This window comes from Cinclus cinclus, chromosome 32, assembly GCF_963662255.1.
Source record: "Cinclus cinclus chromosome 32, bCinCin1.1, whole genome shotgun sequence".
Classification (NCBI taxonomy): Eukaryota; Metazoa; Chordata; class Aves; order Passeriformes; family Cinclidae; genus Cinclus; species Cinclus cinclus.
This window is the reverse complement of record NC_085077.1, coordinates 1,074,272-1,087,152: the sequence shown is the minus strand read 5'-3', so window position 1 is coordinate 1,087,152 and position 12,881 is coordinate 1,074,272. Positions and strand designations below refer to the sequence as shown.

The 12,881-nt window shown below is 41.8% G+C and overlaps 1 protein-coding gene across 1 annotated transcript in view; it reads right to left on the bottom strand.

Moving 5' to 3' along the window:
* LOC134055407 (non-receptor tyrosine-protein kinase TYK2-like) overlaps positions 1-12,881 on the bottom strand; it is a gene marked incomplete at its 5' end in the record, with an annotated part of 36,447 nt that overhangs the window by 23,074 nt on the left and 492 nt on the right. The window contains 4 exons of the mRNA XM_062511743.1: positions 172-1,905; positions 5,581-5,740; positions 9,332-9,455; positions 12,443-12,881. The exon at positions 12,443-12,881 is cut by the window's right edge and continues 492 nt beyond it. Of these exons, the coding sequence (XP_062367727.1) occupies positions 172-1,905; positions 5,581-5,740; positions 9,332-9,455; positions 12,443-12,881 (2,457 nt within the window). The remainder of the gene's footprint in view (positions 1-171; positions 1,906-5,580; positions 5,741-9,331; positions 9,456-12,442) is intronic.

Here is a 12,881-nt window from a genome sequence, read left to right as displayed (position 1 = left end):
GGGGATAAAGGGGGAAAGGGGGAAAAGGGGGAAAGGGAATAAAGGGGGAAAAAGGGAATAAAGGGAATGAAGGGAATGAAGGGAATGAAGGGGGAAAGGGAACAGGGGATAAAGGGGAAAGGGAATAAAGGGGGAAAAGGGGGAAAGGGGGGGAAAGGGGGAAAGGAATAAAGGGGAAAGGGAACAGGGAATAAAGGGGATAAAGGGAATAAAGGGAATGAAGGGGGAAAGGGAACAGGGGATAAAGAGGGAAAAAAAGGGGGAAAAAAGAGGCGAAAAAAAGCGGAAAAAAAAGCAAAAAAAAAGTGAAAAAAGGGGGAAAAAGGTGGGAAAAAAGGGGGAAATGAGGAGGAGGAGGAGGAGGAGGAGGAGGAGGGGGGACCTGCAGGCAGAGGCCGCCTGCTGCAGGGACACGCCCCTGCTCAGGGCCAGGTGAGCCAGGTGCAGCACGGCCATGGCCAGGGGGAGAGGGAGAAACGGGGGATAAAGGGGGAAAAGGGGAATAAAGGGGGAAAGGGGGAAAGGGGGAAAGGGAATAAAGGGGGAAAAAGGGAATAAAGGGAAAATGGAATAAAGGGGAAAGGGAATAAAGGGGGAAACAGGGAATAAAGGGGAAAGGGAATAAAGGGGGGAAAGGGAACAGGGGATAAAGGGGATAAAGGGAATAAAGGGGAAAGGGGGGAAGGGAATAAAGGGGGAAAGGGGGAAAAGGGGGAAACAGGGAATAAAGGGGGAAAAAGGGAATAAAGGGAAAATGGAATAAAGGGAGAAAGGGAACAGGGGATAAAGGGGGAGAAAGGGGGAGAAAGGGGAAAGGGAATAAAGGGGAAAGGGGACAGGGAATAAAGGGGATAAAGGGGAAAGGGAACAGGGGATAAAGAGGGAAAAAAAGGGGAAAAAAAGTGGTGAAAAAAAGCAGAAAAAAGTGGAAAAAAAGTGAAAAAAAGGGGGAAAAAGGTGGAAAAAAAGGGGGAAATGAGGAGGAGGAGGAGGAGGAGGAGGAGGAGGGACCTGCAGGCAGAGGCCGCCTGCTGCAGGGACACGCCCCTGCTCAGGGCCAGGTGAGCCAGGTGCAGCACGGCCATGGCCAGGGGGAGAGGGAAAAACGGGGGATAAAGGGGGAAAAGGGGAATAAAGGGGGAAAGGGGGAAAGGGAAAGGGAATAAAGGGGGAAAAAGGGAATAAAGGGAATAAAGGGAATAAAGGGGAAGGGGAATAAAGGGGGAAAGGGAACAGGGGATAAAGGGGATAAAGGGGAAAGGGAACAGGGGATAAAGAGGGGAAAAAAGGGGAAAAAAAGTGGTGAAAAAAAGCAGAAAAAAGTGGAAAAAAAGTGAAAAAAAGGGGGAAAAAGGTGGGAAAAAAGGGGGAAATGAGGAGGAGGAGGAGGAGGAGGAGGAGGAGGGACCTGCAGGCAGAGGCCGCCTGCTGCAGGGACACGCCCCTGCTCAGGGCCAGGTGAGCCAGGTGCAGCACGGGCCATGCCCAGGGAATAAAGGGGGAAAAACGGGGGATAAAGGGGGAAAAGGGGAATAAAGGGGGATAAAGGGGAAAGGGGAAAGGGAATAAAGGGGGAAAAAGGGAATAAAGGGGAAAGGTAACAGGGGATAAAGAGGGAAAAAAAGGGGGGAAAAAGAGGCGAAAAAAAGCGGAAAAAAAGCAAAAAAAAAGTGAAAAAAGGGGGAAAAAGGTGGGAAAAAAGGGGGAAATGAGGAGGAGGAGGAGGAGGAGGAGGAGGGGGGACCTGCAGGCAGAGGCCGCCTGCTGCAGGGACACGCCCCTGCTCAGGGCCAGGTGAGCCAGGTGCAGCACGGCCATGCCCAGGCTCTCGGCCTGGCAGCTCCGAGGCTCCGGCTCCGAGCGCGGCTCCCGCAGCTCCGAGCCCCTCGTGAACTCGAACTTGCCCTGGGACAGCGGGGGGGGGAGGGGGAAAAAAAAAAAAACAACAAAAAAAAAACATTAATTATGTAAAACAAATGAATTGTTGATGATATTAAATTTAAAAAAAAAATTATATATATATTAAAAAAAAAACAAAAAAAACCCAGCCCCGCAATGAAAGCCGAGAGGTTTCGCCCGCATTGAAACGTCCCCGGGGTTTTTATTTAAATAAAAATTGGGAAAAGTGGGAAAATTGGGAAAATTGGGAAAATGTGAAGTGGGAAAATGTGAATTGGGAAAATGAGAATTGGGAAAATTGGGAAAATGTGAATTGGGAAAATTGGGAAAATTGGGAAAATTGGGAAAATGTGAATTGGGAAAATTGGGAAAATTGGGAAAATTGGGAAAATGAAAATTGGGAAAATGTGAATTGGGAAAATTGGGAAAATGTGAATTGGGAAAATGTGAATTGGGAAAATTGGGAAAATTGGGAAAATTGGGAAAATGAAAATTGGGAAAATGTGAATTGGGAAAATTGGGAAAATGAAAATTGGGAAAATGTGAATTGGGAAAATTGGGAAAATGAAAATTGGGAAAATGAGAATTGGGAAAATTGGGAAAATGTGAATTGGGAAAATGTGAATTGGGAAAATTGGGAAAATTGGGAAAATGTGAAGTGGGAAAATTGGGAAAATTGGGAAAATGAGAATGGGGAAAATGTGAAGTGGGAAAATTGGGAAAATTGGGAAAATGTGAATTGGGAAAATTGGGAAAATGTGAATTGGGAAAATTGGGAAAATTGGGAAAATTGGGAAAATGTGAATTGGGAAAATTGGGAAAATTGGGAAAATGTGAATTGGGAAAATGTGAATTGGGAAAATTGGGAAAATTGGGAAAATTGGGAAAATGTGAATTGGGAAAATTGGGAAAATGTGAATTGGGAAAATTGGGAAAATTGGGAAAATGAAAATTGGGAAAATTGGGAAAATGTGAATTGGGAAAATTGGGAAAATTGGGAAAATTGGGAAAATGTGAATGGGGAAAATGTGAATTGGGAAAATTGGGAAAATGTGAATTGGGAAAATTGGGAAAATGAAAATTGGGAAAATTGGGAAAATGTGAATTGGGAAAATTGGGAAAATGAAAATTGGGAAAATGTGAATTGGGAAAATTGGGAAAATTGGGAAAATGTGAATTGGGAAAATGTGAATTGGGAAAATTGGGAAAATGAGAATTGGGAAAATTGGGAAAATTGGGAAAATTGGGAAAATGAAAATTGGGAAAATGTGAATTGGGAAAATTGGGAAAATGTGAATTGGGAAAATGTGAATTGGGAAAATTGGGAAAATTGGGAAAATGAAAATTGGGAAAATTGGGAAAATTGGGAAAATGTGAATGGGGAAAATGTGAATTGGGAAAATTGGGAAAATTGGGAAAATTGGGAAAATTGGGAAAATGTGAATTGGGAAAATTGGGAAAATTGGGAAAATTGGGAAAATTGGGAAAATGTGAATTGGGAAAATTGGGAAAATTGGGAAAATGAAAATTTGGAAAATGAAAATTGGGAAAATGTGAATTGGGAAAATTGGGAAAATTGGGAAAATTGGGAAAATGAGAATTGGGAAAATTGGGAAAATTGGGAAAATGTGAATTGGGAAAATGTGAATTGGGAAAATTGGGAAAATTGGGAAAATTGGGAAAATTGGGAAAATGTGAATTGGGAAAATTGGGAAAATTGGGAAAATTGGGAAAATTGGGAAAATGTGAATTGGGAAAATTGGGAAAATTGGGAAAATGAAATTTGGAAAATGAAAATTGGGAAAATGTGAATTGGGAAAATTGGGAAAATTGGGAAAATTGGGAAAATGAGAATTGGGAAAATTGGGAAAATTGGGAAAATGTGAATTGGGAAAATTGGGAAAATTGGGAAAATTGGGAAAATTGGGAAAATTGGGAAAATGTGAATTGGGAAAATTGGGAAAATTGGGAAAATGAAAATTTGGAAAATGAAAATTGGGAAAATGTGAATTGGGAAAATTGGGAAAATGAGAATTGGGAAAATTGGGAAAATTGGGAAAATTGGGAAAATGTGAATTGGGAAAATTGGGAAAATGAGAATTGGGAAAATTGGGAAAATTGGGAAAATGAAAATTTGGAAAATGAAAATTGGGAAAATGTGAATTGGGAAAATTGGGAAAATTGGGAAAATTGGGAAAATGAGAATTGGGAAAATTGGGAAAATTGGGAAAATGTGAATTGGGAAAATTGGGAAAATTGGGAAAATTGGGAAAATTGGGAAAATGTGAATTGGGAAAATTGGGAAAATTGGGAAAATGAAAATTTGGAAAATGAAAATTGGGAAAATGTGAATTGGGAAAATGTGAATTGGGAAAATTGGGAAAATGAGAATTGGGAAAATTGGGAAAATTGGGAAAATTGGGAAAATGTGAATTGGGAAAATTGGGAAAATTGGGAAAATTGGGAAAATTGGGAAAATTGGGAAAATTGGGAAAATGATCACGGGGAGGGGAGGGATAAAATGAGTAATTCTGATATAAATTAACAGGAATAATTTCATTTTTTTTTCCCAAAAATTATTCTGATTTATGGAAGGACGTTCCTATTTTTTGGGATTTTTTTAATTAAATTAAAAAATTAAAATGATCCCGTGGAATTACAGAATTATGGAATTTTTTTTTGGGGAGGGGGAATAAATTAAGAATAATCTCATTTTTCCCAATATTGAGCTGATTTCTGGAATTATTTTCTTTTTCTTTTTGGGGTTTTTTTGGGGTTTTTTTGGGGTTTTTTGGGTTTTTTTGGGGTTTTTTGGGGTTTTTTTGGAGTTTTTTGGGATTTTTGGGGGATTTTTTTGGGGGGTTTTTTTGGGGTTTTTTAGGGATTTTTTAGGGATTTTTTGGGGATTTCATGGGGTTTTTTGGGGTTTTTTTTGGTTTTTTTGGGGGTTTTTTGGGGGTTTTTTGGGGTTTTTTGGGGTTTTTTTGGGGTTTTTTGGGTTTTTTTGGGTTTTTTTTTTGTTTGTTTTTTGGGGGTTTTTTTGGGTTTTTTTGGGGTTTTTTTGGGGGGTTTTTTGGGGTTTTTTGGGATTTTTTTTTGGTTTTTTGGGGTTTTTTGGGGGGTTTTTTTGGCGTTTTTTTTGGTTTTTTGGGGTTTTTTTGGGGTATTTTGGGGGGTTTTTTGGTGTTTTTTTGGGTTTTTTTGGGGGTTTTTTTTGGTTTTTTGGGGTTTTTTTGGTGTTTTTTGGGGGGTTTTTTGGTGTTTTTTTGGGGTTTTTTTGGGTTTTTTTTTTTGTTTTTTGAGGTTTTTTTGGGGTTTTTTTGGGGTTCTTTTGGTGTTTTTTTGGGTTTTTTGGGGTTTTTTTTTGGGTTTTTTGGCGGTTTTTTGGGGGATTTTTTGGGGATTTTTGGGGGTTTTTTTTTGGGTTTTTTTTTGTTTTTTTTTTTTTTTTTTTTTTTTTTGTTTCTTTTTGGTTTTTTTGGTTTAATTTAACTCTGCAAATAAAACCATTAAAAACCAAACCGATCCTACAGAATTACACAATTATTATTTTTTTTTTTGGGGGGGGGTGACAAAACCAATTCATTCTGAATCAGAATAATCCCATTTTTTTTTTTTTGGTTATTTTTTCGTTTTTTTTTTCTGTTTTTATTTATTTTATTTTTTTTTTTTTGTCTTTACCTGCTCAAACAGGTACTCGAAGGAGGCTCGATCCAGCACAGCTCCCCCAGGAGATTTTTCCCCAGGATTTTTTTCCTCGGGATAATCCCCGGGCCGTGGAAAATTCCGGAAAACCGCGGGCTCCTGTTGGTTCAAGCCGTGCCAGTTCCTGAAATAAAACCTGCAGGAGGAAACAAGAGTTGGGATTCAACCCGGGGAGGTTTTTTGGGATTTTTTTGGGAATTTTTGAGGTTTTTTTGGATTTTTTGGGATTTTTTTTTTTTTATTTTTTGAGGGGTTTTTTTGGGATTTTTTGGGGGTTTTTGGGGTTTTTTTTTGATTTTTGGGGGGATTTTTTTGGGGTTTTTGGGGTTTTTTGGGGGTTTTTTGGGTTTTTTTTGGGGTTTTTTTGGGGTTTTTTTGGGTTTTTTTTGGGATTTTTGGGAGATTTTTGCGATTTTTTGGGGTTTTTTGGGGTTTTTTTGGGGGGATTTCTGGGATTTTTGGGGTTTTTTGGGGGGTATTTGGGATTTTTTGGGGATTTTTTTAGCGATTTTTTGGGATTTTTTGGGGTTTTTTAGGGATTTTTGGGGTTTTTTGTGATTTTTTGGGGATTTTTTGGGGATTTTTTTGGATTTTTTGGGGGATTTTTTGGAGATTTTTTTGGATTTTTTGGGGATATTTTTCACAATTTTTTGTGGGTTTTTTGGGGATTTTTGGGATTTTTGGGGGGGATTTTTTGGGTTTTTTGGGGTTTTTGGGGGGGTTTTTGGGGTTTTTTGGGGTTTTTGGCATTTTTTGGGGGATTTTTTGGGATTTTTGGATGTTTTTTGGGATTTTTGGGATTTTTTGGGGATTTTTGGGGGTTTTTGGATTTTTTGGGGGATTTTGGGGATTTTTGGGGGGTTTTTTGGGAATTTTTTGGGGGTTTTTTGGGGTTTTTTTGGATTTTTTGGGGGATTTTTTGGGATTTTTGGAGGTTTTTTGGGATTTTTGGGATTTTTTGGGGATTTTTGGGGGTTTTTGGATTTTTTGGGGGATTTTGGGGATTTTTTGGAGATTTTTTTGGGGTTTTTTGCAGATTTTTTTTTTATTTTTTGGGGATTTTTTTCACAATTTTTTGGGGGGTTTTTTGGGGATTTTTGGGATTTTTTGGGGGATTTTTTGGGTTTTTTGGGGGTTTTTTGGGGGTTTTTTGGGATTTTTTGGAGATTTTTTTTTTTATTTTTTGGGGGATTTTCTTTTGCAATTTTTTGGGGGATTTTTGGGGATTTTTTGGGATTTTTCGGGGATTTTTTGGGGTTTTTTTGGGATTTTTTAGGGATTTTTTTGGGACTGGCAGAGGCCTCCCCTGATCCTGAAGAGCTTTTCCATGGAATTTTGGGAATGGCAGAGGCCTCACCTCATCCTGAAGAGCTTTTCCATGGAATTTTGGGAATGGCAGAGGCCTCACCTCATCCTGAAGAGCTTTTCCATGGAATTTTGGGAATGGCAGAGGCCTCACCTCATCCTGAAGAGCTTTTCCATGGGAATTTTGGGAATGGCAGAGGCCTCACCTCATCCTGAAGAGCTTTTCCATGGGAATTTTGGGAATGGCAGAGGCCTCACCTCACCCTGAAGAGCTTTTCCATGGAATTTTGGGAATGGCAGAGGCCTCACCTCATCCTGAAGAGCTTTTCCATGGGAATTTTGGGAATGGCAGAGGCCTCACCTCATCCTGAAGAGCTTTTCCATGGAATTTTGGGAATGGCAGAGGCCTCACCTCATCCTGAAGAGCTTTTCCATGGAATTTTGGGAATGGCAGAGGCCTCACCTCACCCTGAAGAGCTTTTCCATGGGAATTTTGGGAATGGCAGAGGCCTCACCTCATCCTGAAGAGCTTTTCCATGGGAATTTTGGGAATGGCAGAGGCCTCACCTCACCCTGAAGAGCTTTTCCATGGAATTTTGGGAATGGCAGAGGCCTCACCTCATCCTGAAGAGCTTTTCCATGGGAATTTTGGGAATGGCAGAGGCCTCACCTCATCCTGAAGAGCTTTTCCATGGAATTTTGGGAATGGCAGAGGCCTCACCTCATCCTGAAGAGCTTTTCCATGGGAATTTTGGGAATGGCAGAGGCCTCACCTCATCCTGAAGAGCTTTTCCATGGGAATTTTGGGAATGGCAGAGGCCTCACCTCATCCTGAAGAGCTTTTCCATGGGAATTTTGGGAATGGCAGAGGCCTCACCTCATCCTGAAGAGCTTTTCCATGGAATTTTGGGAATGGCAGAGGCCTCACCTCATCCTGAAGAGCTTTTCCATGGAATTTTGGGAATGGCAGAGGCCTCACCTCACCCTGAAGAGCTTTTCCATGGAATTTTGGGAATGGCAGAGGCCTCACCTCACCCTGAAGAGCTTTTCCATGGGAATTTTGGGAATGGCAGAGGCCTCACCTCATCCTGAAGAGCTTTTCCATGGGAATTTTGGGAATGGCAGAGGCCTCACCTCATCCTGAAGAGCTTTTCCATGGAATTTTGGGAATGGCAGAGGCCTCACCTCATCCTGAAGAGCTTTTCCATGGAATTTTGGGAATGGCAGAGGCCTCACCTCACCCTGAAGAGCTTTTCCATGGGAATTTTGGGAATGGCAGAGGCCTCACCTCATCCTGAAGAGCTTTTCCATGGGATTTTGGGAATGGCAGAGGCCTCACCTCATCCTGAAGAGCTTTTCCATGGGATTTTGGGAATGGCAGAGGCCTCACCTCATCCTGAAGAGCTTTTCCATGGGAATTTTGGGAATGGCAGAGGCCTCACCTCATCCTGAAGAGCTTTTCCATGGGAATTTTGGGAATGGCAGAGGCCTCACCTCACCCTGAAGAGCTTTTCCATGGGAATTTTGGGAATGGCAGAGGCCTCACCTCATCCTGAAGAGCTTTTCCATGGAATTTTGGGAATGGCAGAGGCCTCACCTCATCCTGAAGAGCTTTTCCATGGGAATTTTGGGAATGGCAGAGGCCTCACCTCATCCTGAAGAGCTTTTCCATGGAATTTTGGGAATGGCAGAGGCCTCACCTCATCCTGAAGAGCTTTTCCATGGAATTTTGGGAATGGCAGAGGCCTCACCTCACCCTGAAGAGCTTTTCCATGGGATTTTGGGAATGGCAGAGGCCTCACCTCATCCTGAAGAGCTTTTCCATGGGAATTTTGGGAATGGCAGAGGCCTCACCTCATCCTGAAGAGCTTTTCCATGGGAATTTTGGGAATGGCAGAGGCCTCACCTCACCCTGAAGAGCTTTTCCATGGGAATTTTGGGAATGGCAGAGGCCTCACCTCATCCTGAAGAGCTTTTCCATGGAATTTTGGGAATGGCAGAGGCCTCACCTCATCCTGAAGAGCTTTTCCATGGAATTTTGGGAATGGCAGAGGCCTCACCTCATCCTGAAGAGCTTTTCCATGGGAATTTTGGGAATGGCAGAGGCCTCACCTCATCCTGAAGAGCTTTTCCATGGGAATTTTGGGAATGGCAGAGGCCTCACCTCATCCTGAAGAGCTTTTCCATGGAATTTTGGGAATGGCAGAGGCCTCACCTCATCCTGAAGAGCTTTTCCATGGGAATTTTGGGAATGGCAGAGGCCTCACCTCATCCTGAAGAGCTTTTCCATGGGAATTTTGGGAATGGCAGAGGCCTCACCTCATCCTGAAGAGCTTTTCCATGGAATTTTGGGAATGGCAGAGGCCTCACCTCACCCTGAAGAGCTTTTCCATGGGAATTTTGGGAATGGCAGAGGCCTCACCTCATCCTGAAGAGCAGGCTGACGTTGGTCTCCTTCCCGATGTGGAATTTGTGGTTTGGGGGCAGCCAGAGCCGGCTCTGGGGCTCGTACAGAGCGAAGAGGCTGCAGCACAGGGGGGTGATTCCTGCCCCGGGAATTCCAAAAGAATTCCATCCAAAAAAAAAAAAAAAATAATTTAAAAAAAAAAAAATAATAATAATAATAAAAAATCCCAGCTTGGAGCAGCCGTGGATTTTCCCCCCATCCCTCTCCCCACCCTCAACAATAAAAACTTTTCCAGTTCCTCCTTCCCCGGGTTTGGTTTCATTCCCCAAGGGATCAAACTCCAGCTGCTTTTTATTCCAAAGAAACCCCGACTCAGCCCCCTGCATTCCCCGGGAAGAAAATCTGGGAATTTTCTCAGCCTTGGGAAGGAATCCAGGTGGGATCTGCTGTTTTCCCTGGGAATTTCTGGGTTTTTGGGGTTTTTTGGGGTTTTTTTGGTTTTTTGTTTTTTTTTTTTTTTTCCCCGGGAATTTCAGCTGTGTTCCCTGGAAATTCCTGGATTTTTTTTTTTTCCCTGGAAATTCCTGGATTTTTTTTTTTCCCTGGGAATTCCTGGATTTTTTTTTTTTCCCTGGAAATTCCTGGATTTTTTTTTTTCCCCAGGAATTCCTGGATTTTTTTTTTCACTGGGAATTCCTGGATTTTTTTTTCCCTGGAAATTCCTGAATTATTTTTTTCCCTGGGAATTCCTGGATCTTTTTTTCCCGGAAATTCCTGGATTTTTTTTTTTTCCCTGGAAATTCCTGGATTTTTTTTTTCCCTGGGAATTCCTGGATTTTTTTTTCCCTGGAAATTCCTGAATTTTTTTTTTCCCTGGGAATTCCTGGATTTTTTTTTTTTCCCTGGAAATTCCTGGATTTTTTTTTTTCCCTGGAAATTCCTGGATTTTTTTTTTTACCCGGGAATTCCTGGATTTTTTTTTTTTCCCTGGGAATTCCTGGATTTTCTTTTTCCTGGAAATTCCTGGATTTTTTTTTTCCCTGGAAATTCCTGAATTTTTTTTTTCCCTGGAAATTCCTGGATTTTTTTTTTTTCCCCCGGGAATTCCTGGATTTTTTTTTTTTCCCTGGAAATTCCTGGATTTTTTTTTTCCCCGGGAATTCCTGGATTTTTTTTTTTTCCCTGGAAATTCCTGGATTTTTTTTTCCCCGGAAATTCCTGGATTTTTTTTTTCCCTGGGAAATTCTGTTTTGGGTTTCTTTTTTTTTTCCCCCCCTGTGAATTCCTGTTTTTCCCCTGTCAATTCCTGTTTTTTCCCCCTGTGAATTCCTGTTTTTTCCCCTGTGAATTCCTGTTTTTTTCCCTTGTGAATTCCTGTTTTTCCCCCTGTGAATTCCTGTTTTTCCCCTGTCAATTCCTGTTTTTTCCCCTGTGAATTCCTGTTTTTCCCCCTGTGAATTCCTGTTTTTCCCTGTGAATTCCTGTTTTTCCCCCTGTGAATTCCTGTTTTTCCCCTGTCAATTCCTGTTTTTCCCCCTGTGAATTCCTGTTTCTCCCCCTGTCAATTCCTGTTTTTCCTCCCCTGTGAATTCCTGTTTTTCCTCCCCTGTGAATTCCTGTTTTTCCTCCCCTGTGAATTCCTGTTTTTTCCCCCTGTGAATTCCTGTTTTTTCCCCCTGTGAATTCCTGTTTTCCCCCTGTGAATTCCTGTTTTTCCCCGTCAATTCCTGTTTTTCCCCTGTGAATTCCTGTTTTTTCTCCCCTGTGAATTCCTGTTTTTCCCTGTGAATTCCTGTTTTTTCCCCTGTGAATTCCTGTTTTTCCCCTGTGAATTCCTGTTTTTTCCCTGTGAATTCCTGTTTTCCCCCTGTCAATTCCTGTTTTTCCCCTGTGAATTCCTGTTTTTTCCCCTGTGAATTCCTGTTTTTCCCCCTGTCAATTCCTGTTTTCCCCCTGTCAATTCCTGTTTTTTCCCTGTGAATTCCTGTTTTTCCCCCTGTGAATTCCTGTTTTTCCCCCTGTGAATTCCTGTTTTTTCCCCCTGTGAATTCCTGTTTTTCCCCCCTGTGAATTCCTGTTTTCCCCCTGTGAATTCCTGTTTTTTCCCCCTGTGAATTCCTGTTTTTCCCCTGTGAATTCCTGTTTTTCCCCTGTGAATTCCTGTTTTTCCCCCTGTGAATTCCTGTTTTCCCCCTGTGAATTCCTGTTTTTCCCCCCTGTGAATTCCTGTTTTCCCCCTGTGAATTCCTGTTTTTCCCCCTGTGAATTCCTGTTTTTCCCCCTGTGAATTCCTGTTTTCCCCCTGTGAATTCCTGTTTTTTCCCTGTGAATTCCTGTTTTTTCCCCCTGTCAATTCCTGTTTTTTCCCCCTGTGAATTCCTGTTTTTCCCCCTGTGAATTCCTGTTTTTCCTCCCCTGTGAATTCCTGTTTTTCCCCCCTGTGAATTCCTGTTTTCCCCCTGTGAATTCCTGTTTTTTCCCCCTGTCAATTCCTGTTTTTCCCCTGTGAATTCCTGTTTCTCCCCCTGTGAATTCCTGTTTTTCCCCCTGTGAATTCCTGTTTTTCCCCCTGTGAATTCCTGTTTTCCCCCTGTGAATTCCTGTTTTTTCCCTGTGAATTCCTGTTTTTTCCCCCTGTCAATTCCTGTTTTTCCCCCTGTGAATTCCTGTTTTTTCCCCTGTGAATTCCTGTTTTCCCCCTGTGAATTCCTGTTTCTCCCCTGTGAATTCCTGTTTTTCCCCTGTGAATTCCTGCTGTTTTCCCGGGTTCTCCTGTTTGTTTTTTTTTTTATTTTATTTTTTTTGTGGTTTTTTTTTTGTTTTTTTTGTGTGTTTTTTTTTGTTGTTTTTTTTTCCCCCCTGCTAATTCCAGCTGTTTCCCCCCATCCCCTTTTTCCCTACAAATTCCTCCTTCTTCCCCCTCCAAACCCCAACAAAAAAAAAAAAAAACCCCATCGCCCTTTCAGAACCCCCGACGAGCGCGGAAACGCGACGACACCCACCAAAAAAAAATTTAAAAAAAAAAAATAAAATTATTAAAAAAAAAACAAAAATAAAAATAAAAAATCAATAAAAATAAAAACTAAAAGCATGTCCAGGCTCGGTGCCGAGCCCTGAACCCCTCACCAATCCTCTGGGCCAGGTCCATGCAGATCTCCTCGGCGCTCAGGGATCCTTGGGAATACACCTGGTACCTTTCCTGCTCCCTGTCCCCACTCCTCCTGTTTTTCTCCCTGTCAATTCCTGTTTTTCCCTTGTGAATTCCTGTTTTTTCCCCCTGTGAATTCCTGTTTTTTCCCCCTGTGAATTCCTGTTTTTCCCCTGTCAATTCCTGTTTTTTCCCCCTGTGAATTCCTGTTTTTTCCCCTGTGAATTCCTGTTTTTCCCCTGTGAATTCCTGTTTTTCCCTGTGAATTCCTGTTTTTCCCCCTGTCAATTCCTGTTTTTTCCCCCTGTGAATTCCTGTTTTCTCCCTGTGAATTCCTGTTTTTCCCTGTGAATTCCTGTTTTTCCCCCTGTGAATTCCTGTTTTCTCCCTGTGAATTCCTGTTTTTCCCTGTGAATT